The 27,362-nt window shown below is 29.8% G+C and overlaps 2 protein-coding genes across 2 annotated transcripts in view; both read left to right on the forward strand.

Moving 5' to 3' along the window:
- Positions 1–3,869: 3,869 nt before the first annotated feature.
- LOC111038118 (neural cell adhesion molecule 1-like) overlaps positions 3,870–27,362 on the forward strand; it is a 61,004-nt gene continuing 37,511 nt past the window's right edge. The window contains exons 1-2 of the mRNA XM_022321062.1: positions 3,870–4,061; positions 10,131–10,285. Of these exons, the coding sequence (XP_022176754.1) occupies positions 10,153–10,285 (133 nt within the window). The 5' untranslated portion in view covers positions 3,870–4,061; positions 10,131–10,152. The remainder of the gene's footprint in view (positions 4,062–10,130; positions 10,286–27,362) is intronic.
- LOC111038117 (zinc finger MYM-type protein 1-like) lies at positions 16,950–18,983 on the forward strand. The gene is made up of 2 exons (XM_022321061.1): positions 16,950–17,703; positions 17,883–18,983. The coding sequence occupies exon 2, from the start codon at positions 17,958–17,960 to the stop codon at positions 18,657–18,659; it is 702 nt and encodes a 233-aa protein (XP_022176753.1). The 5' UTR covers positions 16,950–17,703; positions 17,883–17,957; the 3' UTR covers positions 18,660–18,983.

Raw genomic sequence — 27,362 nt, forward strand, 5'->3', positions numbered from 1 at the left:
CATATTTTATAAATACCGTTAATAATTGGAACTCGCCTACTTTGGGGCATTATATGGATCATATTTTCTTAAAGATTTATCGACCATACGACTCGAGCCATTACTAGTGCAGTTCGGTCCAATATCACGATTAATCACGCAGTCTCGTAGTCGATCGCTGTATAGAGTTGTAATAAACATAATAATGTTAAAACATATGATCATCGTAAGCTGTCATATTAGTATGGAGACGACTGTGTATGGTTCACGAGGTTTTCGATTAGAAATCGCTTTTCGTATATTTTTTGTATAGTCTTATAATATATTAATAAACAGCGATATGATGAAGCGGACTTTGACGATAACAACACAGGCGCACGATATATACGACAATGCGTAAAAGACTTGAACAAAAAAAAACGTATTCCATAAAATACAACTCATATACATAATGCGTTCTCTATAAACGACGACGGGCAACCATCGGCCTGGCCCCGCGGCGGCGGTGGTCTTTCTCGTAAGCGGAAAGTAATTTCAACGATTCTGTTTTACATAAATTTAAATAAAGGTTTCGGCGGCCGTTTCTCACTATTTGTGCTCGATCGCCGCCGCCGCCCAATCACCGGCACGTGTACAATATATATTATATTATGTACACATATATAAATGTGTGTGTGTGTGGTAGAGTATATTATTATTATATTATACACATATTGCGAGCGGTTTTGGGCTAATAATGCGCAGACGAGAGGACACTCGGATAGCAGACCATATCGGTTAGCGGCGATTTTGCTTACAAGGAATTTTACCGACCAAAACATGAATTTGAATGTTCTTCGATCACTCTGCGGTTGCATTCATTTTTTGGACTTTTTTCTCGTTGCAAACCACGGAGATGGGTGAATAGTGATGGACGAAAATCACTGCAGCGATTTTAAAAACGTAGAACAAAAACGCGGGGAATAATTATAGAGAACGAGAATGAATAGAGTTTTTTTTATCAGATTGCGTTTTTAATACGATCGCTTGATTGGCACTCATTTCACTTTAACATCAGCTAAATAAGGTAATGTAGGTTCGTCTGACGACGTATTACCCATACCTGTTTCTCACTGAATTCTTTTAGAATCGCGACATAGAGCTCAATATAACCTACGATATCTGTACAAATTAAATCACTATTTTGTGTAAAATGTCCTCGACGCGTGACCGTGGTTCACATGACTTGAATCTTATTTAATATCATATTTTAGATAGATGTCTAATGTAACCCGTGCTCCCGAACGATCGTAGAAATATAAAACTCGTAAATATTACGTAGTTACAACATTTCTACAAAAACAATAATATTCGTGAAATAGGGTTTCACATCCTTTGGCACTGCATCAAAAAACTGAACTCTGACATAATATTACAAATATAAAATACGCGTCGTTGAAGCAATAAAAATGTGTCTAGATCGTATTTGTTTTATGCATATTTGGCTGGCAGTTTTCGAATAATGAGAAGGCTTATGAGGGATTAGTGAATTTCGAAATTCGGATGACGGGTGTGACTGCGATATGAGTGTAGCACCGCGTGTTGCAGTAATGTGAGAAGAAAAATGCACGAGTTAATAATATTATTTAGAACAATTTATTGTTATTTTTTACCGCTCTTATTATTTGGAGCGTTATTTAAAGACGACGTGTGGCATATGACTTATATCGTCACGGTGCACACAATATACGCACGTGCGCTGGTACAGTTCAAATTCACAACAGCTGACTAATCGTACGAAAATTGTAGTAAATAATTTCGTTATGCAAGGCGTGTGACATGGACCCGTAATTTCTTGACGTTTTCCTATAACATTAACACGGTAAAAACTAGAAACACGACGGTGTGTCGTCCATCCGCTGCTTATCTATAGTACTACTTATATTATTTCGTTCTGTCGGATAATATTCTAATGCGAATGTTTGCGGATTCAAACTGCAGCAGTGATAGGAATATAATACAGATTGTCGTGCAGCAGTCGCCACGGTGGTATACGACACCATACGGTAATGACGTCAATATATAATATAATAATATGCCGTGTCCCGATAATGGCCCTACATTTCACGACAAATTACCAATTTATTATTGTTATATTATTGCATCACGTTTGAACCACGTCGAGTCAGTCACGTACTGTATTTGCCGTTTCAGCTGTTGTAGGTGTTGTATTGTTTATCGCAGGAAACGATAACAAATACGTGGCCGTCCGCCACCGCTATGACAATAATTCGTCTCATAAATCTGACGCTATGGTTTCGATTTTTTTCCGCCTGGCACTCGACTATACTTAGAGAGCACGTTACACGAGAATTCCGTTTCGATTGCTTTAGTTAAATCGGACGCGAAAAGCATATTATTTCGAACGTAAATCACGCACAGACCATATTACTATTGTTACGTGTCGGATTAATAATATTAATAAATACCTGCTCTGATATAACTATAAACTTGGTATCCGGTATAGTTCCTACCATGGATAATATAAGAACGCATATAGACTACTCGACCTCATCCCACGGACATTAATTGGACAATTATTTGAGATTACAATACACACATACATAATACATATATAACAAAATATAACTAATGATCCCTTGCGGAAGTGGCAGACCGTCTTTCTCTCTTATACGTAAAAGACAGCTACCCACTGCGTTGCAGGCCTTGACATGGTATATCCATTCTTATATTATTATCCATGGTAACTTCCTGTTTTATTTTATATATTATTGTTAGCAAAATTATTATAATAAAATATCGAGACATCGGGAAACTAGTCTAGCCTGCTATATGATATTCTGCTTAAAACCGCATCATTATTTAGAGTACTGTTATAAAATGGTGAACAAATTGTTCACCTAGTTCCCACAGGCCATAGTAGCGTGACGGTAAAATGTATAGGTGGATTGCGTTGTAATGAGTAATTTTGTAACATGCGAATACGTATATTTCAATCTAAACTCACACTTTGTCTATAAAATAGATTCATGCAGAACCTTACAAATTGTCAACCATACACGTTTTCAACGTTGCATATTATTATCAAAATAATAATACAATACATTATAGTATTGCACATAATGGGTACATACAGGTGGTACCTATATAGTATTTTGTAATATCAGACCTTTTCAGAATTTATTATCTAAACACTTGGTACTCAACAATATTACATTGTTTTTTACAGCCAAGAGAAACAACGAGCATCAAAACTATAATATTATACAGTACCTAGTTACATATTTTTATACCGTAAAAAGGGGATTTTAATATTGTTTAATATTATACTACAACTAATACACCCATGTATTAATTTTTCTATTTAATGTATAATCAGCCACGGGTGTATAGTGAACATCTGGATGGGCCATGATTTATTTAAAACGTAAATCAGCCAAATATTGTCCTCAGATATTTTTGACTAAAAACAACCTATTTTCTCTTCCTATTTATGATTTAAATTTATATCAGTTGATTTTTTTCATATAATATAATTTATTAACTAACAATAATTAAATAACAACTAAGGGTATACATATAACTATTCGGTTTCTCCAAAATAAAAGTGGAGAAGTGTGTTTTGAAAGATGGGTAAACTCCTGTCTCGCCTTGAATTCAACCCTGATTGTAACTGGTTTTTGTAGGAGTTTTATTTTATGCGCTACATTGATAGTAATAATAACAATGAAAATAGAAATAGCGATAGCGAAGCTGATCCAATATAATAATATCATAGCGAATAATGTTTATAGCCGTCTAGCGTTCGATCGTTGGAATTCGAATTAAAAATGTCAGTTGTGTTGCCGGCGTGCTCGACCTATTGATTCCGATTTCGATTAATAACACTTATTCCTTCTTTGTTTTACAGTGCTTGTAGCGATCACGGGCTGCGCTTCCCAAACCATTCAGATTACACCAAACGAAGAAGAGCCGGTAAGAGAAGAACGATCGAAATACGGTGTGACGTGCCACGGTCCAAACCTCAACGAATTTCAATGGCGTGGTCCCGCGGGTATAATATCGCAGAGCCCGCAATTCAGGTGAGATTTTCCGCAGCTATGTTTATATTTTACTCGTACCGTTAAAACAGTGTTTAGAAATAATATTTTTACGCCTCCAATGCCAAAGTATCGGTATTTTACTCTTACCGTAGCTTTTCGATTGAAAAATAAATTCGTCTTCAGGCCTATACCTATATGGACAAGATTCGAGCAAAAATAAAAAAAGTATTTATTTTAATTCTGCGTGTTACATTTACAAAAACAACTATAGTATAATATTATAGTATTATAAATCACGATTTACGCGGTGAATTTAGTATAACTATTAGTAATGACTGTTTATTAAAATATCTGAAAAATAGTAATGTATTCGAAAATTATTATACGATAATATTTCAGATATTATTGTGAAATTCCAAAACCTAATAAGAAATATTTTTTTTTTTGTCCGTAGTTGGTATTTTATGGGTCGATCAAGACATTGCCCGGAAAATTTAATAACGTCAAACTATCATCGAGAATATCATTAAAAATGTGTTTCGAGAATTCAAACTCAATATTTATTATGATTTGTTCAAAGAGATTCGTATCATTAATGTTTTAAATCGTTGTGGACGTAGTACAATTTCGTTTTTCCTCTTATCTCCTTTGACTTGTTTTACGCACTTAACATTTTTTAATATAGTGATCACATTTGAAAAACGGAGGCTGGGCTCAAATACGATAATTGGGTGTTCCTAACTACGACGGTATCAATTGATAGTAAAATCCGCAGTAAAATCTATATTATTTTTGTGCACACTAATGACAGTATCCTGTTATAGTCGCATAATGTTGTAATTGTATTTTATTGCATCTGTGCAAATTCACCAGTAGTATAATTCTAGTAAAATATATAATATTTATATAAATAAATGTAAATACATTTTTTAAGCATTCGATTATCACGAGAAAAATTAATCTAAGAATTTCAAGTATAGAATATATATCGTATTATATAGTGAGGAATATTATAGTACTATATCCCTATCAACAGTGATAATTTATATTTCCTAACTATTGGCTCTTTGTATCAATTTATTTCAAGGGTTATTAATTACTATATTTCATTTTACTATTACAACAAGTGTTTCAACTCATGGTTTAAAATAACATTAGATACATTTGCATTTCAAATGCACTAATATTATTCAAGAAAAACGATTACAGTGTTATTGTAGGATAACCAAACATCGATCGCATTTATAATAATATCAATAAACTAAAGTACACAAACAACATAATATTATTATATTCATTTAATTCAAATATTTTAAGATAAATAATACATTTGTGTTAGTTATATAATAAATCATATCTAATCGATTCGTATTTTAACTGTTTATTATCATGTATAGAAATTAAAATCAAACATATTAACAATTAATCAACCTTAAGTTTTTTATTTACTCAATTTGATAAAACTTATATACTAATATTTGTATTTGTATTTGAATACCTATATGCTGTTAAGCATAAATTATTTTGCCTATTTGACTCCCAAATGAGCATAGACGTTTTTCGTTGAAATTGTTTCCCTATATTGAATTTATACGCACACGATATTATGCAAATATAGTAACCATATATACATTATTGCAAACGAACGGTGGCAAATAATAATAGAAAACTATTTTGCCGCATTCCTGTATATAAAGTTTAATTTGCACACCAAACACCACATTATCACAAATTAGTTTTATATATTATAACAATATAATGAATATAGTGATAATATTGAGTTTAAACACACTATTATTATAGGTATCTGTGGTTTTGTGTGCATTTTGAAGGAAGGCCGATTATATTTATATATTATGTTAATATTTTAATCTCTGATGGGACCGACTTAAGATATTTTAAGATTGACCACGTTGTTATTTCGAATAAACATAATGACTATAATAGTGTATTATTGATGATATATATTTAATTAAAATGATAAAAAAGCTGGCTTTTATACATTGGCATTATTGAACCAAGCTACAGATATGGAAAATATGTCATGTTAGTTGGTCACTTACAAAAAAATAAAACAACGTTCTTGACTAAAATCCCTAGCACATACCACACCACGCTGTTTACGACGTAAATTTTCCGACCACCACTCCCGAGCCGAACGCTCATTTGGCGTAGGTAGGTAGGTACCTCTCTCGATGTGTACAAACTCCTCTGGGGCCATATATTATATTCGAACACGTACTGTGTTATTATATATCTTGCACGCTGACGACACATCTGCGTTTTTCAACAATATTATTAACGAACGAAATACAATTTAATGACTGTATTATATTATATTATAGGTAGGTATAATATGTCCAAACAGTAAAGTTAATTAATTCTAATATTCGGAGTAGGTACTATTATATAATATAATATTATAAATTATAATATTATTATCCTATTTAGCTGTCCACTGCGATTCCCACCGGTGAACATAATATACACAGTTATACCCACACGAAACGCCTGTGTGACACGCACGTTTTTATTTTTTTTTTCCTACTCCCTAGATCATAATCAGCTATTTAATCAACACAATACTATACCTAATATTATTTGTATTATTGTATCAATACATAATATAATATTTTACAATTACATTTCCACTGTGCAAGTTCAAGTAGACCCGAGTACACACATTATCATGATTATAATATTGAACGACTTTATTTTTTTTTTTGTAAATGAAAACGCACTTGATAAAAATAAATATATCATATTTATTTATAAATACGCGTATAGTGTATTCTGTGTTCAGTATAAATATTACTGGCTTAGGTTCTGGACGAAGCGAATGATGTATTAGATTTACAACGATGTGTTTTTTATTATTTATTTTTTAGTTTTGGTCTCTGATCATTTTTTTTCTTGTAGATTGAGTGCTTCTAACGTTGCATTTGACCTTATCCATCGGTTAGACATTTTTATCTATTTGGTACATTAGCGTAGTCGTTTTTTGAATTTCTCAGTAGTTTTCCGTCTAAGAGTAAAGAAAAACTACTGAAAAACCTAAACGTTTAAATTTATAGCATGCCCGAACTTAACGAAATCGATCTTGGTTATTTTGCTGCAAAATAATTATCTTATATTTAGTAAATTGTATTTTGTATAAATTAATTATTAAATTATTATACATGAGTAAACATTTTTAATTGTATTTAGTGTACTTAATTTGGGAATAAACTTTATGAAAATATGATGTTTTTATTTTATTTTATTGTTATAAGCTTGGCATTATATATTTGTATCTATAACCTCAAATTTATACCATGCTATAATATTTTGTGAACCATACAAGTTTTAACAATTTTGAAATTAGCAAGATAATCTGTTTTTAAATTTGGATAGTGGTAAATTTGTTGAATTCAAAATGTTACATTTTTTATATTTTTTTAATTTAATCCGTATGTAAGCTTTAGACTTACTATTTCAGTTCAAAAATATACTATTATATATGCATTGTTCCATTCAGAATATTTAATTTTTTAATTATTTGCATTCTTAACATAATAATAGTTAAATAATTCCATAGTTATCACAATAAACCAAACTCTATTGAGAATCATTTATTGATGGCCAGTGATTAATTTTAATAAATTATTTATCGAAAGTGGAAAGACAATATTAAATTAATATTAATTTCATTAAAAACGAAACCATATAAAAAACAATGATTACAATGAAAACATGTTTATTAATAAGAGTCGAGAGTCAATTATTATTATTACTATTAAATTATATTGTACAGAGGTACATTGATTTTCAACTAAACTAAAAAACATTATTTTCCTTGTGAGCGAATACACATTTTGTACTATTGTAATACTACGGTAAAGGTTGACTTGAATAATGTAATTAGATTTTCATATAATATTAGGTACCGAAATTTGTACAAAATATCGAATTCACATTTATGTGCTGTATCGTTTCATATCCAGATGGGTCGGGACCGTTATAATAACATGATAACTTGTAATTGAATAAAAGAAGGCGGCATGCGTTGATTTGTTTATTCATGTTTTTTCGAGACTTTATTAGGTTACGTATCTATTTTTTAGATTAAGTTACTTGTTTATTTATTGTACATGTGAATAATAACACAATTTATTACGTATTAACAATGAATGTCTTTGTAGTTCCACGAGAAACTTATTTTCATGTTATTATAGTATAGTTTATCATAATACAAAGATAATACAAGATATAGCTTGTGCACGTTTCAGGGATTTATTAAAATAGAAGACTTGGCAATAATTTAAATACTACGATCGCGGTAATGTTCCACTACAGGATTTGAACAATATGGTTGCATTTGATTTATATATCTTTTTCCCCGGGACGGTGCAGAAAATAAAAACTTCTACGGTGCATTTATAAGAAACATCCGTTTACGACGGTGAAAAACTCTTTGGAATTTAATCGTAAATATTTATTATGATATAATAATACGGAATTCATTCATATTGATTGTATACGATGTGGGCCACCGTGTTTTCTCATTTCCCAATAATTTTAGTGGGCAACGGGCCCGCGTTACTCCATCAACTATATTTGAATTATATAAATATTAAAAACCTAACCAACGTAAAAATATATGTTTCACCAGAATGTGCCCATGTATGTATTATATTATTTTAAAACTATTAGTTTTTTTTCAATTTTATATTATTATTATTACCTACTAAAAATATATATTATGGTTAAAACTTGTACAATTTTAAAATTTTAAATTGCAGTACTAACTTCGTATGATTATTGTCAAATCTACCTTATACGCATACAAGTAATTTTATTTATTTATGTTAATTTATATTAATTATTAACATAGGTACATTTTTTAATGAAAAAGAGACTAATTATTATTACCATACAGTATGAGCAATGTTCAAATAATAATTGCATTACTTACGTAAATATATTAAATCCAATTTACTGCCTCATTTTTTTCATCGTGAAGTATAAAATAAACAGAAATATATTATACACGTCATATTAAATGTACCTCCAAGGTAAAATAAATTGAAAATATGATATGCTGATATTCGTGTAATTTGTATAATATCTATATACCATAGTATACGTAATAAACGTTATTAAAAACGGTCATACTAAATAATTGAGAGTTCCAATATATGTTTCCAATAAAGATATTATTGTTAAGCTTTGTGCGAATAACATCGAGTTGTTCAAAATAGTTTGCACGAAAACCAAAAAAAAAAACAAAAAATTATATTTTTTTAATTATAATTTTTAAAATATATTACCTGCCGATGGAGTACCAATATTGATCATCATTACTTACAATAAATTATTATTTACCCTTATAACTGTTTCAACCATTCATAAATATGCGTTTACAATTATTCATAAAAATTAGAACTTCTGAAGAAAATCATATGTATTTTGTAGGTTGCTGTAAGAACAATTAATTGTTCGTTTACATTTTAATTAAAACGTTGATAAAAATTAATGTATAATTATGCATAACATTTTCTTTTATAAATGTTTGTGAGAACAATTATTATCATGAATATAACTATACATTTACAAACTTTTCGACATTCACCATATTTTTTATTAACTTTTATAGTGAAGAGAACCAAAAATATCTTTAGAAATGTCTATAAATAGATCATAAAGAGCCAAAATATCTTGAAAATTATACAATGCTTTTAAAAAAGAAGTGTAAATATTTTTGGAACATTTCTAAGATCTACTGCTATAAGTTTTTTAACAAAATTATTTCGTACAAAAATGGTCTTATACGTATTTTATACCCATTTTATCCGTAATTTTATTTTATTTTTTTTTCTTCCGATTATTATGAAAATACTGAGTACTGAGGATTGTATTACTTTTGACTCCCAAAGCATCAACAATAGATCCTATTTGATTGCGGCAACTACTCTCGAAGTTGAAGATGAGAGTGTTTTTCCTATAAAAATGTTTTTAAATTTTTTAAATGAATACGTTGTTGTAATAATACGACCTACATAATATCGAATTGTACATTTATATAGCATAATAAATCATATTACATTAACGACGTCGATGACTTCGCAGGGTGCATTCGCAGAAGTTGGCGATGCAGCGCAACCAGACCGGACTTCTGTTGGTGTTCGAGACGGTCAAACAGGAGGACGTGGGCGGCTACTTTTGCACTGCAACTGGCATGGACGGACGTGGCCATTCCATTAGCATCACGCTGACCGTGACCAGTGAGTATAATAATATAAAATTTCTTTGGTCGGTTATCGGCGCCCGTAGTTTGCTTCACAGCCCATCAATCACTCCGCCACCGGGTAGGCCCTACCCACAGTCGGCCCCGCGATACGTGTGAGCGAGCGTTATGGACACGCTTGTAAGATAGTCGATATTCTTGATATAATGTGCCCACGATACGTGCCGCTGTTTCGTTTGGGCGGTACCGATCGATCGATCGGAAACTCGGACCTATATCGACGTGTTTTGGTGCATAGTGGTTTTAGCGGTGCTCTGACTGTCAAGTTCGCGTTAGAGGTGCTACGATACGTATGCGACAGGTGATTGTGGGGAGGGGGAGAAGAGAAAAACAAATAACTCTCGCCGGGCTGCCATCATCCCAGCCGAAGATGATCAGCGAGAGCTTATAAAATATTATATACCTGTGCGATACCTGAATCCCCCTCACTCCCCTTTTCTCTCTTAATCCATCACTCACGCACGCGCATGTATAGACATGTATATAATATAATATAATATATAGTGTAATCTTGTTCCAAAGTGTTTTTCGAATATAATCTCCGACCCTTTGGACAAATTGCCGCACGTTAGAGTTTAACGCGAGACGGAAAATTGATAGGACCGCCGAGTAGTTACAAACTTTTCGCTTAAACACTTTTTTCAATTTTTTTTTTCCGGTTTTTTTGGTATTTTCTTTTTTTTTACACAATTTAACTTCAAACGCACGTCTTCGCATTGGTGTGTATTTTTTTTTTAAATTTATTACTTTAGGAATTTGTGTACAGTTTTCTTGATTAGAATGCTGTAATGTCGACTATATGCGGTAATAATCGAATATCAAAAACTCATTCATGTTATTATTGTCAGGTGAAACGCGCCAATAACTTTTCTAATGACGTCAATTACAGTAGAGTCTACAAAAACGCATTTATTCAATGTCGGTTATTTTTTAAAAATATTTTGTATTTAAACGTTTATATTTATTTTGATTACAATATTTGAATAGAAGTATTTTTTTTTCATCATTATCATTATTATTACTATACTAGTTAGAGTTTTCTCCTTAAACATCAAACGAACTAGCAATGTCATTTCGCATTCATAATTGCTTTTTAATTCAAAAAGAAACTTCTGCGACGACTTGTAATTTGTCGACTATGTAACTGCAGAAACTAAAGTTGTCTCCCTCGTGTGGTGACGTATGCCAACTAACGTCGTAACGACACCAATAAAAAAATAATAATAAAAAACGAATAAAATAATATTATTGTTTTTAATCATGAAAACAGACTCTTCGTGTTTTCTTATAATACCACATTATTTTGTACGTGCCAGTTTGTGTACATTTTTATTGTAGAGAGAAAAATATATGTGGAACTAACCCATTATGCACTACGATATAAAGTGAATAATAATATGTAATAGGATATTTATTATAGCAGCATTGTATAAATTATCACAGAATAAATGGAACACTTAGACGTCATTATTATTTTGAAAACATTGTGTATGAATAATTTATTGACTTTTATTATTCGAAATATTACACGGTTTAACTTAAACTTTACTCATTTTCAACATCAAATCAGTTTTTTTTCATGACTTGTAAAAATAAGTTTTATTGGAAAAAAGTTTAAAAACCATTGAATGTAATATATTAATTAAACTTTATAAAATTAAGTTCGCCGATGAACTTAGAAGATTGTCTTAAGACATTCAACCGCTTCGACAATACGACGTGTCTCCACATACAGTTTGGTCGAATATTTTATGGTAGACTATATGATATTAATATTTTCATCTTGCGTGCCTCGTGAAAATGTTGTTATATTTACCTGTGAGTCATATTGAAATCGTATGCATCGTATACAATAATATGAACGTGTCTTTAGTTATAATGTCCCTATCAGAAATAATGTTTTTTTTTAACAAATTTGGTCTTAGGTTTACCTTTATTTATTGCTTTCAACCAAATGCCTCGTTGGTCCCAGAGAGTAGATTCCTAAGCCTAACCTCTAAATTTGCTATTATAATATTCATTATAGACTTTTATTATTCAATATAGAGTAAGAAAATGTTAATTATATTTTATTTGTTTTGGGAACATATTATTCCTATCCTTGAAATATATTTCGATACAGAAACCGTATATTATATTACGCAAAAAGAAACGACATGACGAAATCCGACTTTATATCTGTCGGTCGCTTTATGTCAATGGTGGATTACAAGTAGGTAATATGAGATTTGAGATAGCACTCATGAAAACGTCAACGTTCTGTCGTAGACTTTATTTTATATAGATTTGTTCTTCCCGTCGCATAGGTACTCTTCTGCTGGTCTGTGCAAATCGCTAATATACGACCGATGTGGATTTAGGATTTGTTTTATGAGCATATATCTTATGCGTGTTTCGAGAAACACTGAATCATGCCGATTTTTCGAAAATTCGTCGGTGTGTAAAGCAAACGCAACACGTCTTATATAAGGTACGTTTGGGTGTAAATGTAGGTAGGTATACAAATAATAATAATAATATGTTCGATACAACCACGACGGTGGTAGCGGCCGCAGTCGACGACGGTGCTTTTTCTCGATTCGCGGTCGCACGTGTTTCGAATCGTGTTTCGAATGCACCTCCGTGCAAAGGTCTTGCTCGGTAAATATTCGTCATTCCTTATTCGACTGTATCGTGTGCGACAAACAGGCTCAGGACTAGTGCGAATGCCCGGAATATTGTTCGCATCAGTCTTCCAAGTGGCTCTCACACGTATTCGTGTTATATATTATAAAATATACTCGCCGTGGACATTCGCCTAATACTGAGCACGAGAAAGTCATATTTGGCCGTCTAACCCGACGGCGGAACGCTCGACGCCACAGGGTGGGATGTGGATATTCTGCGGTTGTAGTTTGCACTGGTGGTGGGGTGACATGGCGCACAAGTCCGGCAAAAATTAATTCGAGTTTTTTTTTACCTCCACACGCTTGAGCCATGGAATGAGAATTTAATTTAGACTCGAATATATATACCGCCATTCCGTTATTTGGGCATTTGTCATCTTCGGTGTAGAAGCGCGCGTATTTAGGAGCGGCGAGGGATTAATATGTTCATAGTTGTCTATACCTAACCAAAAATGATTTATGATTCCTGGTAATAAACTTTATTCCTTCTTAATTATGACAATATAAGAAAACTTTACGTAGAGAGATAAAACCTCTTGATTGTCAGGTTGACTTCGATTAAATTGTTCCGTAAATAAATGTATAAATAATGTAATTAAATGTAACTGACAAACAAAAGTTGTTCCAACTATAATATGGTTGATAGATTACTGTCTTGTGGTAGTTGATTTTATTAGCTACAAGCATTGTCATATATTTACAAGGGTCACAGCGTATGTGTATATTGTGAAAATACCACGCATCATCATCATCATTATCGATACTGGTTGACTGACATAGTAACATCATAATAATTTGATATATAGAGCAAGTAATAGGTTTTATATCTTATAGAGTCGAAACAATGGAACATTTAATTGTGAAATACTAGTAAAATGCAATTCTTTTGAAATGCCGCATTAATTATATTGCAATAAATATCTATAATTTGTATTGTAGACCAAACTATTTTATTGTCCCACTGTCACATTACACACTTTATTTTGGAATTTGGTTATTTTAATTTATTCCATGTGCATTATAATGAAACAAAACTAGATTTCACCACTATTATCATTATATAATATATATTTATAACAGTTTATTCTAGGAAAATGCATTATGTAGTAATAATACGAAATGCTCAGAACAAAATATTTTATCTTTTTTTTGTTTTGAATTATTTTTTGTTATGATTATTATTTATTCATGTGATTTTTTTGATTCAAAGACGATAATCACAACCTAGGTGGGATAAAAAAAAAATAAAACCTACTCGAAATCAACGGCTTAATGACCAATGACCGAATATCATCGTATAGAATATTATAATAAACAACATCAACCGTCTATAACATATCTGTCTATTTACCTAGTATACGCAATCGAATATACAATAAAATATAATGTGCATTCTGCACAGTTTATACTTATAGTTTGATTGCAGCTATAGAAAAAAAATTTGATTATTACAATTTTTTTCTGATATAGTATACGGATGCACAATGCACACGCGGATGGTTTCGATTTACATATTTTTACCTTCGAAACTATACTTACCGTACCCACCATTATCACGAACTGTAAAATGAGTTACCATATCTCCGTAATGAGGTTTTGCTATTTTGTGTGAACGCGTGTGTGTAAATATGCGATAATAGACGAAAATTTCATTAAACAACGACGTACGTCGATAGCAACAACAACAACAACATATTATAATAACACCATTATCGTCAAACGCGAATCATGGTTATAAGCGGCAACCACTTTTGTATCCGGCTATTATAAACCTCTCTCGTCTGGTAGCAGGCCGTCTAGTGCGGCTTACAATTATTATTGTAATAACACGCGGTCCTGCTGTAAGCTGAACGACTGATTTAAGTGAAAATTCGGCTAAACGTGAATATTGACGTTGCACACATTATACGCGATGAATACATTTGCGTTAATGAACTAGATCGTGGTGTCCGACATACGGTAGACGTCTGCCTGGACGTATAACAACGTTGATTGGTAATAATAATAATTCCTATTATTTAGCATTTACTGCCTCTCAAATCTACACAGGTAGTTTATTTTACTCGAGTCGCCACGAGCGTTTTCAGAGGTACTTAACTTTATTTGAGTACTTACACTGTTATACGAATGTATGCAAAACACTGTATCCTGAGATAGCATAAATATTAAATATTTTATCCAGTGTCCGAATTGGAAATTATTGAATAGAGGAGCTAAATCTAATAATTTAAAAATAACTTCGTTCCAAGTGCAAAATTATTTAACACAGACCCGTACGGGCAACGCCCCTTACGCCCTTCTCCAACCCCATTTCTATATTTTTAATACTAAATTTAAGCTTAGTTATAACATTTTAGCTTTATTATATTTCAAATACAATATTTTTTACTACTATATAACATGCAAGTGATTATAGGTTTATATATTTTTATATTCACTTTATTTTTTTAAATTTTTCCCAATATTACGTTTCATACATTCAGTCACTTAAAAAGTCATTTTTAATATTATTATTATTCCCATTTTGTTTGCAATAATATACTTACATATTTCAGAAGAAAATAAAAAAATATATTATGATCAGTGATAATATCTTAATTTGTGGTGCAGACACATCTGTGTCAACTGACAATACTAATCCCTAGATCTTCGGAAACACAATAGTTTATTTTACATATCTGTGCACTACTAAGCTAGGCAAAGAACAAGCGTGATATAATATAATTAAACTCGAATAAAAAATATAATATGGTATTAGATAATCAAAACTGCAGAAAAGATAAAAAATATTTTTGTTATGAAAACATAAAAAATTCATAAGGTAATTGATAATAATATATAATATACTAATATCATTGAGACAAATTTAAATCCACTCCACATTTTAATACAAATTATTTCAGACATTAGTTTGTACCATCTCCCTTTCAAAAAAAAAAAAAAATAGTTGGATATTTCAATGAAAATAATAGAAAAGCTCCACCTCTCCCCAACCCAATTCGAGCACTGGTCAGGCATATAAGTTTTAGTGAAAAATCCGATCATCGATTATTATATCGATGTTCGGAACTTGCACGAAATAGCTAGGAACAAATGAAATATGATTTATGATTTATAAATACAGTGGAACTACGATAAGTCGTAATTCAAGATTAGGTTAGGTTAGGAAACTTAATTTATTTCTACTTATCAAGGTTTTCGATTTATCGAGGTACTGTATTATCATATTAGTATAGTATAATAATATCAGGTATTCAGTTGGCTGTATATCTGTGCATGCACCGTCTAGTCAGTTAACTGCATATACCTAGATTTACCGTACTACATCTGAATATAATTTTATACTGCGTTTGGTTTTTTTTTTTTTATGAATTTTCATAATTTATTGCATACAGAACACATCTGATAATAATAGCATATTTGAAATAAAATAACTTCCACCAATTAATTCCGTAACCGTTTTCACAGATTTCTATATTATCAGTAATATTGTAATCGTATTTGTCAAATTCGAATGCAATAAATTCAGTATAAAAAAGATAGTCACTATATATTATTATGCAATGAAACAAACAAATAAAATATTAAGTCAACAATTCAGTAGACACATAATATAATGTAGTCACTATTAATAAAAGTTTAAATTGATTATTATTTTATTTTTTTGATGAACTTACATTCTAATGTTTAATTATGTTTTGTTTTTCATAATACATTTTGTTAATACTTATGATTTTTAATCAAAATTGTGTACATAATATATACTATCACATACGAGTAGTAATGCATAATGTGTAAATTGCAATGTGTTTAAATGTGTAATGTCGTTTGAGTTTAGTTTACCATATTATGCAGACTGCATCATTAAAAACAAATACGGTACTACCAACAAATTCGTACAAGAATTTCATTAAACACTTTAGTAATGTAGTTATATAAGCAACTTTATAGTCTATCACAATGTTAGACACAGTGCCGCAACAATAGGGGAGGCAAGGTATGCAATGCATTCCCTGGCCAGGTTTTATGTTATGGTGAGGGGCCCATCATCAAAGCGAAAAATTAAGCAAGTTATTATTTAAAAAAAAAAAAAATGGAAAATGTACATTCTATATTTCTATAATAGATTAATGTCACAATCAACCGCCAAATGTTGAATAAATATCCGATAATTTTGGGACCACTGATAACTGATAATCTTTGTTTACATGTACGATGGTAATTCACATTTGAAAATTAAAAATAGGTTTATTTATAACTCTCAACATAGACACACACAAACAAACGCTCGGGCCATGGACACACAACACATTTATTATGATATAATATCAGTAATCAGTAGGTATACTTAATGCCTACTAAAATTGTAATTCGTTAATCGTTTATCTTTATGATTATTATTATTACATAAATTCTCGAATACTTCATGAGCATTGAGCACCTCAGCACGATGGAATAAAGAAATCTAGTAATACTTTAATGATAATATTGCGGTGATACTCGTTGAATTTGATCATTTTTGTGTGTTATACTTAATTTTTAACTTTTGTAACTGAGTCAAGTTTATTGTTAATCGTTATCGTTTTATTGAAACTTCTGTGAAGAATGATGAAACCAAAAGTCCTTAGTGGTGCGGCTAAAAGGAAGAAAAATAAAGAGCAAAAAGAAATTATTTTAAAAAGTAATAAAAAAATTAAAAATTATTTTAAACCGGATCAACTTGAACAAAGTAAGTTTTATTAGAAATATTTCATTTTTTTAGTTTAATTATTTTTATTATATTACAAATTGCAAAGCATACACATAACTAGATATAATATAGTAAACCAATACAATAAATTATTTGAATTTGTTATGTTAATGACCATATGGGAAAATATTTTAAAACCTTTATCAATTGTATCAAAGGTATTACAATCACCACAAACCAATCTTCACAAGGCATGTGATTTATTGCAAGGAACAATTTTGTCAATTGAAAAAATGAGAGATGGTTATGATGAACTTGTTGTATCAGCTACTGGATTATGCCATAAATGGGGTATATCTATAACAAAACCTACAACCCGTAAAATATATTCAAAACAATACTGTGGAGAAATTCAAGGAGATAAACGATTAGATGTGCCTGAAGAAAAATTTCGTATAGCAATTTTTTATCCTCTCATTGATACAGCTTTATTTCAGTTACGTGATCGATTTAAAGGACTTCATTCCGTTTCAAGAAATTTTGAATTTTTACTTCCACAAAATATAGTTACTATGAAAGAGTCAGAAATAGTTAAATCTTGTTATGATTTCATATCATTTTACAATAACGATGTGACATCAGATTTAATAAGACAACTAATTTCATTAAAAGAATTTATTAAAAATACAAAAATTCAAACTATTCAAGAATTGACATCTTTTATAATTGAATATGATCTTTCATCTCTTTACAGTGAAATTCTCACAGCTTGTATTATATATTTAAGTCTCCCAGTTACTGTAGCTACGGCCGAAAGGTCATTTTCCAAATTAAAACTCCTAAAAAATTATCTTCGGAATTCTATTTCGCAAGATAGATTAACTGGCATAAGTATACTTAACATAGAAAAATCAAGGACAAAAGAACTAGATATTGAAAAATTGATAAATGACTTTGCTAATTTGAAGTCAAGAAAAAAAAACTTTTTAAAGTAAAATCTTTGTATAATACCTATAAATTATAATAGTACCTATTGATTGTTTATTTTTTGTTATTTAAATTTGAATATAATATTGTTTAATAAATGAATTACTTTTTATTAATTATTTGACTATTTGACTACTGATAACTGATGTATTGTTGGAGATGTGTTTAAAAATATGATGAACTTAATATAGCCACATTACTATACTGCTTGTCAAGCAGTATAGAGCTTGAAAAGTTTTAAAAATTTAGGGCCATACATTTTGTCTAGTATTAGGGATCTGCCAAAGGTTATCTGTGCACTGACTTTTTTTCATTATAATGTATAATGCAAGTACAGGGGCACCATAAAGTTTTTAGCATCAGGGCCCTACAAAACCTAGTTGCGGCACTGGTTAGACAAACTATAATATTATGGTGACAATTCCAATGAAATGAAATTATTAAATACATATTTCAATAATACAATGCACTGCGATCACCGCGAAACGATGGGCAGACTAATGCCGTTTTATTGGCCGTTGTTGCCAGTATGAATAATAACAAAATTTACCTAACCGCTGTATTAATAAGCTTACTTAGTTCTGAAATTAAAAAAAAATTATGTAAAACCATGCTATATCTTTGTATGGTGCAATACATTGTAATAATATTCGAGTATTAATTCATTGTTCATTGTGAACACAAAATTTATTATCTAACTATACTCGAAATAAATCGTTATTTGCTTAGAAATTAAAAAAAAATCAATTTATTTTTCTTCTTCTTCTTCAAATAACATTTTTCTAGTCCTTGCATACAAATTTAACCTTAATGGTATGTTACTGTCTGCTAGAATGAAATGTTATTTGATTTTTGATGCATCTCACGTTCTTTTGTATTGTCTTTCTCTTTCCTCTTCACGACAAGTACTTTTACCAGCGCCTTTTTCGCTTTGGGGGTACGCAATCGCGAAACTTCTTCAGTCTCTGTTCTAAAAACACTTTTGAGATATTACTCTCGTAGTAGCATGCTAATACTTATTGTTTCTTGTGACTGATTACTTGCTTTAATATTATTTATTTATTTCGAATGTCCATAAAAACAAGTTCGGTTTTTAAATTGGAAAGAATCGATACTTCAATTTAGATAAATAAATTGATCGTAATCAAATAAATAGGTAGGTACAGATAGTTAAATACATTTTGTTGCTGTATACTTTAATTTATTTAACATAATATCAAACTATTCATTTTTTTTTTTTTTTAGTTTTGGTTTCTTTTCTTTAAATTAATATTTCATCCATGGTTTAATAGTATAATAGTTCTATTTACCCAAATATTGTACGAAATGATTGTATACTACGTCTTTAATTCCCTATAATTTTACCTATGTCGTTTACAATTTTAAAATATTAATAATATGGTAGAGACAACTTTCAGATTAGAATGGAGTATTGGACGTCATACAGCATGTATTTTTTATCCTCATGAAAAATGATTGAGATACTTATTTTAAGACTATTGGTGTTTATCCTAGTCGTATCTGCCATGTGAGTGGTTCCAAGTGATATGAATCATTTTTGTTTATAAAACGTAAAATTAATTTAAACCTTTAAGATTTCCCAAAAAAAGATTAAACAAGTGCTAAAGTAAATTTAAAAATAAATAGTACTTTTACTTAGAATAGTGATTTGTCGCGGGTGTTGATGATGTGCTCCCTGTCGAGGAACGTTTCAGCGTGGGGTATTTATAGACATGGTTTGCCTGCTTCAATATTTTTAGTATTATTGTTGTAAGCCTAACGCCATCCGTTGCGTCGAGTGTCGTTTTATATTAAATAAGTTTTTTAGAGTTTACAAAGTTTTTTTTTTTAATCTTGGTCCTTGACACGGATGGCCATAGAGATCATGACTAGTATACTTTTTTTACCTATCGTATTCAGCAGCCTTTATGACTTGGTATTAATATTACAGGTACATTAATAAATAGGTGACTTATGTATGTACATAACATTTCCGCATGTTTATAATTAATTTTTGTGTGCTTCTGAAACCAGCGTATGTGTGTTTAGTATATTTACAATGATATAAAATGCTCTATTATGTAATTAGTTACTGCCCCCTGTCGAGAAAAGTGCACATTTCCTTTATTATTGTAATTCTTAGAGTATTATTATTTATTACAAATAGCTTTCACTTGCTGTATTTTTTTTTTTTTTGTAGTAATAAATTTATTACTATCAACCCATATAAACAATAGCATTATTAAAACGTACAGTCATAGTAATAAAAAGTGTGATGCAGGAAATATTCGTTTTATTTTAAATTTTAAATTTATAATAAATCATTATATTAAAAATAAGATTTAGTCTTGGCGTTTCTCTAGTTTTCGTTATTTTATTTAGAAATTTGTAATTAAATACATTTTCTAACATTAGTTTTATTGAGATCATCTAAACAAGTTAATATAGGTAATTGCGTATTTACAAATATATTATATATAGACGACAAGGTTGATTTTAGAATAATTTATTTACTATGTTAAATAAATAATATATATCTTGAAGTTTAAACATCATATAATATTATAATATGTATAATGTATAATATTTTTTATCTCAAATGTCAAATTATTATTATTATTATTATAAAACACTTGAAAAACAATTTGGTTGTATAAAATGAATAGGACACAATGAAATGGAATATTCTGTGACATAAAGATCCGTGTCAAAATGTCACAGTCAATTAATGAGACATGAACGTAGATGCTGTAGGTATAAACATGTCACAAGTACTTAATGTATTATTCAAATTTAAAAATGTAATTTATCAAAATAATATTTTGAATTCATATTTTTTAATGGAAATATATCACATAATATAATATTATGTAGCAACGTGGGCGATATAGTGACCTATTACGTCAATAATCTGATTTTCTACACTAACATTTTAACCACATAATTTTGATTATCTATCAAAATATGATGAAATATTTTTACATTCAGAAAAAATAATGTACAGAGTATGAACATACTTTTTAATGTATAGCTCTGACAATAATATTACTGGTAATGAAGTTATAATAATATAATATATGGAGTACGCATAACTATGTTATGTGACATTCAATATTAGGTATAAAGTTTATTAATTCATTTTGTATATAGAAGTTATAATGAACATTGCAATACCTGCATGTTAATAGGGTTGTATTTTACATTTTATTTGACTGTGTGTGTTTTTTAATGTACTTTACCTTTTACTGTCATAACTTTGGTATTGAATTGCGCTGTTTTTCTAATAACTAGAATCTAACTAAATAAATAAAGTAGTTGTTTTTACAGACGTCCCGGTGCATTACTGAAGTTCGGTAAATATATGCTTACTGACTGAGTTTGTTCCTGGTAGATATTTTGTCTAGAACGATAGGAAAGGGATCCATAAACGTTAGACTGGCGTCTTTATAGTTCGTACTGTATATTTTGTGGTAGTTTCATAACCTTCGAATTAATTACAAGTTTAATAAAATATAAGCAATATTAAAAGTTCTTACGATACGGCTGATAAGTTTGTTATGTTAACCATTATTTCAACAAAAAATGAATTCCAATATTATTCGCACGAGAGAGAACTTAAATTAAAATGCAAAATAAATATACATATATATATATTATATTATGATTCTAACACTTTTTCAGTTAAATTGTTTGAATCAAATTAAATAAGTTGGATAAGTTTCACAAGTATAATAACAATAAAAAAAATGTAATAAGCAAAGTACGTTATCTGCCGACTACTATCAACATCTTAACATCAGCACAATATAGCTGTTACGGTTTCAGTATTTCATACAACATAGTAGAGTGCATAACTGTTCAAGCCGATACAGATGCCCATACAGATACCTATATATAAATCAATATAAATTTTTGAAATCAAACCGCAGCTAAGCCGTATTCAGCAATAACTTTATTTTTGTTACTTATTTCATTCGTAAAAAAAAGTATAAGTGGATTACAGGTACTTGTGCGTATATATATATATAATATATGTATATGGTATATACGCCTATATTGACTGAAAAGGTTTAAATCTTTTTGTGTGTTATTTGAGATGAAATAACCGTTCGGATGCAACGTATGGCTGTACTTTGTGTGCGTACGTGAATATATATATATATAACATATTATATTATATTATGTAGAATATACAATATGTATATAATGTAGTATAAAACGTATCGTCGAAGTTAATGACTTTTTTTACAATATAATCCACTTACGCATTTATACATGAAATTCATTTTCGGAATGACTTACGACCGAATAATCTGTTTAGCGAGTATAATGTGTTCGTAAACATTTTATACATAAACCGTTATAACAATAATACGTGTATGACGTATGTATTAAATGCATTATATTATTGTGTGTGAAAAATCGAATCGCTCGGTCGGCACGCCAAACGAATGGCACAGCATAATAATGGTATTATTTATGTTATTATTGTATACCATAATATCATATTATTATTATTATGTGCGTACAACGATGATGACTTATTTATCAGACACATTCGTCGGCAAACATTAGGTGGTACAACCATCATAACGATATAATTATGTAATGAGTTGTCTCTGTCGAAATCGTTTCGGGAACAATTGAATCGTTTAGAAATCCTCTATAAGACGGTCTGAGTAAACGGTGTTATTCTTGTACTATATATATTATGTATATATATTATACACGTATAACGTTATCGGACTGAATAATTAATTATCGACTTTTACCGTTCGAACAAAGAGTTTTGTGTGGAGGTTTCGGAAGTACACCGCCGGAAAGATAGAAAAAAGCGACCTCTTATTTGAAGTCTATCCTCGGTTTTCTGGGTGATCAAAGGAATTTAAATTGTTTGTTTTTTTTGTCTGACGATCCAACCCTTTGGGGTGGGAGGATTATTATTATTATTAATATATAATATTGAAAAACCATCAGTGTGATATTCATTAGCCTTACCTCCACATCCCGAGATAACAAGTAGCTTTTTAGTTTGGCGAATCTACGACAATTATTCTGTTGCATCATTGTATCAAGTTAATCTATTTTAATGTCCATGACATATCTACTCATATATTATATTTGACGTTTATTAGATTCATAATATTAACTGTTCGTGAATTATAAATTATAATAGTTATAGTAAAATATAATGGGATATGGGAATGCGTATTTAATAAGAGCTTATATAATTGAAAATAATCTTAAAGGAGCTACAGTAAACGAAAAAAAAGTGAAGATTGTTCCAAAAGCCAGACAACACTGAAGAAATATGGTTTCTTAATTGATCTTAATTTAAAAAAACGGATTATGATTGATTAACTAATTTAGTAGGCGATTTTTTAATATTTCAATGATTGTTAGTGTCATAATGAATAATATAAATACAAAAATATGATTTTTTTATTCATAGATATCACAGCTGAAAAAATGTATATTTAAAATCGCCTCTATTAAAATCTAGTAAAATTGTTAATCAAAGAAAACACCACTGTCTGTATTCCCTTCAGAATACAAGTATAGGTACCTCTCAGTTGACGAAAACTTTTCGAATTTGAGCATCCCTGCCCTCTTGAACTGATCATATCTGGTTGTTCTGTATTTTTATAACGATGACATTCATCCACTATGAAAATCGTATCAAAGCAAATATTACTCCGACGTGCAAAGGTAAAGTTTCCTTGAGACATTATAATTAATTAACTATTGCTAAGAAATTACCGAGAACGTTAATCCTTTTATATGAAGCCAATAACGCGCGTTAGATGGAAAATATCTTCCAACGCAATGTACAGAGGAAATAAAAATATATGAATACATTGTGCAAACTACGAAAGTATTTTCACTGCCAAAGTTTTAAATTCTATACAATAAATTACTAAATACCAAGGATTATCCGGATTCCGGATTCTAGTTTTGAATTACACCCCACTAGAATATCGTAGCTTATCCAACTTAAACATAATATATATTATTATGTGCTCTCATTCCGTCGAAAAGGATTTTTTTTTCTTGGTATCAAACTAACAAGAATTATTGTGCATCGGTATATCATGTACAATGTACGCGTTTTAAATTCAGTCTCTTGCATTACATATGTATTTATACCATACCATTTCGCTATTAGATATAATTTATTTATATATTTTGTAAATTATAATTGATAATCGAGACTAGGAAACGTATTTCCTATAGTGCAAACCCTCTAAGCCCGCGTGGCGGTGACGACCGGGGGAACACAAACACGTTTGTATTGAATTAATAAATAAACAATTCGGTTCAAAAATAAAACGTTAAAACCATCGACGTTTTCTATACTTAAAAAAAAATACATAAATAATAATAATAACGTATACTTTTTAAAACCTCAGTAAAATAACACTTTTTATTATGAATACTTACATCATATATATGTATATAAATATAGTATATAGGTTATATATAATATATATATAGGTAGGTACACAATACGGCCAGTTTTTCATTTTAGTTTCGTTTTCTCCGTGTGATGAGTTAACAAACAATGCAAACATTAAATAAAATTGTGATTTGGTATAACGATAATAATAACAATTATTATTATTCACGTACAGCCAGCGTACGTGGACATACGGTAAAGGTTGTTCCGAAGTTAATTTAGTTTCCCAATCTTACGCTGTTAATCTAACATCCCGAATTGCCGTAAATGTGCTTTTTGGATTCGTTATAATGAAGGGCACATAATATAACGATTATGAAACAAAAATCCCATTGTAAATCATGAAAATCTAGCTGTAATTCAATGTGTAGTGTGTGACCCAATTTATCGAATATAAATGATTTATACATGAATATGAAATAAATATTGTGATATTATTTAATTTTTAATTTTTATATTTCTATCGTCTTACTAATGCAAACCAATAAAAGCCAATTGATCAATTTTACTATCTTATTTTTAGTATTAGTCATAGTAAATTGACTTGTTCATTTAAAGGTTCAAATATTATGCCAGGTCCATTATAGGTTAACTATGGGATTTTATTTTTAAGCAAGATTTATGCAATTATTAAATCATTTAAAATATCGAAAAAATCCTATGTACTTATGTTCTTTTCTAGAATTAATGTGTTGGGAAACAATGACAATTTAATTCGTTTTAACTTATAATTTAACCATCAATGGTATTTGATCAACAGATTTGAATATCTAATTTATGATTAAGAGAGTAGGAGTGGTCATTTATTATCATTAATTATTTGGTATTCCACCCATCATCGAGGATTTTCAGGAATTCCTATCAACCTACATTCCCACAAATTTTCCAACCCTAATCATGATAACATTACCGCATCTGGCGTCTTGAAGAATTACCAGGCATTTTAAAACATTATGTTTGATGAAAGGGCTTGTATCATTTTAGATTCTAAGCGGATCCATGCATTTCTAGATTTTACAATAATGATATACGAAGATGCTAATATTATAAAAATTCGGTGATACGTCATGCGTCTAAGGTTTTTTTTTTAGTTACGCCAAAAATAGAAAAATGATTTTGTCACAAACTGGTTTTGCGTAAAAAATCCAGTTTATCTTCATCTTTATTATTTTTTTTGTTTTTCCTGGCATTTCTTAAAACTTCTTTGAATTTTGATTTTGACCTTTTAAAATTACCTAGTACAACTATAACCATATTCATTTTCCTACCAAAAAAAACACTGAAATTAAAAATCGAATTATTATTTTGTCTACTTATTGTGTTTATGTATATAATAAATAATAATGACAAAACAAAACAAAACAAAGTAAAGCTATATTAGCAATGAGATATTTTCGATTTTTGTTATTGAATTAAATTTGAGTATTTATATGTAGCTAGGCTTGCACATCGTCTCTCTTTCAAAATAATTTGTAGTATACAACGATTCATCATATTTAAATTCATATTTAACACACCCTTTACAATGTATGTCATTTAACTACTGAAAATCCGAGCGGCACCCACTTGTCCGCCTTTTTTTAATTTAAATTTTTTAAGTTTGGCTTTTAATTGGTTTTTAGAATATTATAATTGCCATTGATCATTGAATACAATATCCATTTATATTATAGTTATAATAAATATAAAATAATAAAAATAAACAATTTTGTCAATTTTGAAAGCCGTATATTTACAAATTACCAAACTAAAATATATTGTATAAAATGTCAAACTCCACATGAACTAACAACTTGATAGATTACAACTATTAATCAGATTACGTCTTTCCCGCTAAAATATTATCGTGCGATATGTGGCAGTTAATCACATTCAATAAAATGTAGAAAATACACATGGATATCGGTAAGGATTTTGAATTTACTGAGAGAACTTTTTCATCTTCGTATAACTTAAATAGTTTGTGTATTAAAAACAATTTGTTATTATATCTGAGTAAAGTCCTTAATATCATCACGTTCTCGAACTTGTCTCTGAAGAATTTTCTACGTTTCCAGGTGTTTTTATATTGCTCCTTTTTTGAAATCATTAAAACTTACTATGAAAGCGAATACAATTTTTTATGTACAAAAATGTATTTATTATTATTATTTGAAATTTTGAAGCACTACTTCGTGATATAAATTAGGCATAAGCATCCATCAATAATGTTTTGTCTCTTTATTTTGCCCTCACAACTCGTTTGATCCAAAAT

Source organism: Myzus persicae, unplaced genomic scaffold (genome assembly GCF_001856785.1).
Source record: "Myzus persicae strain clone G006 unplaced genomic scaffold, MPER_G0061.0, whole genome shotgun sequence".
NCBI lineage: Eukaryota > Metazoa > Arthropoda > Insecta > Hemiptera > Aphididae > Myzus > Myzus persicae.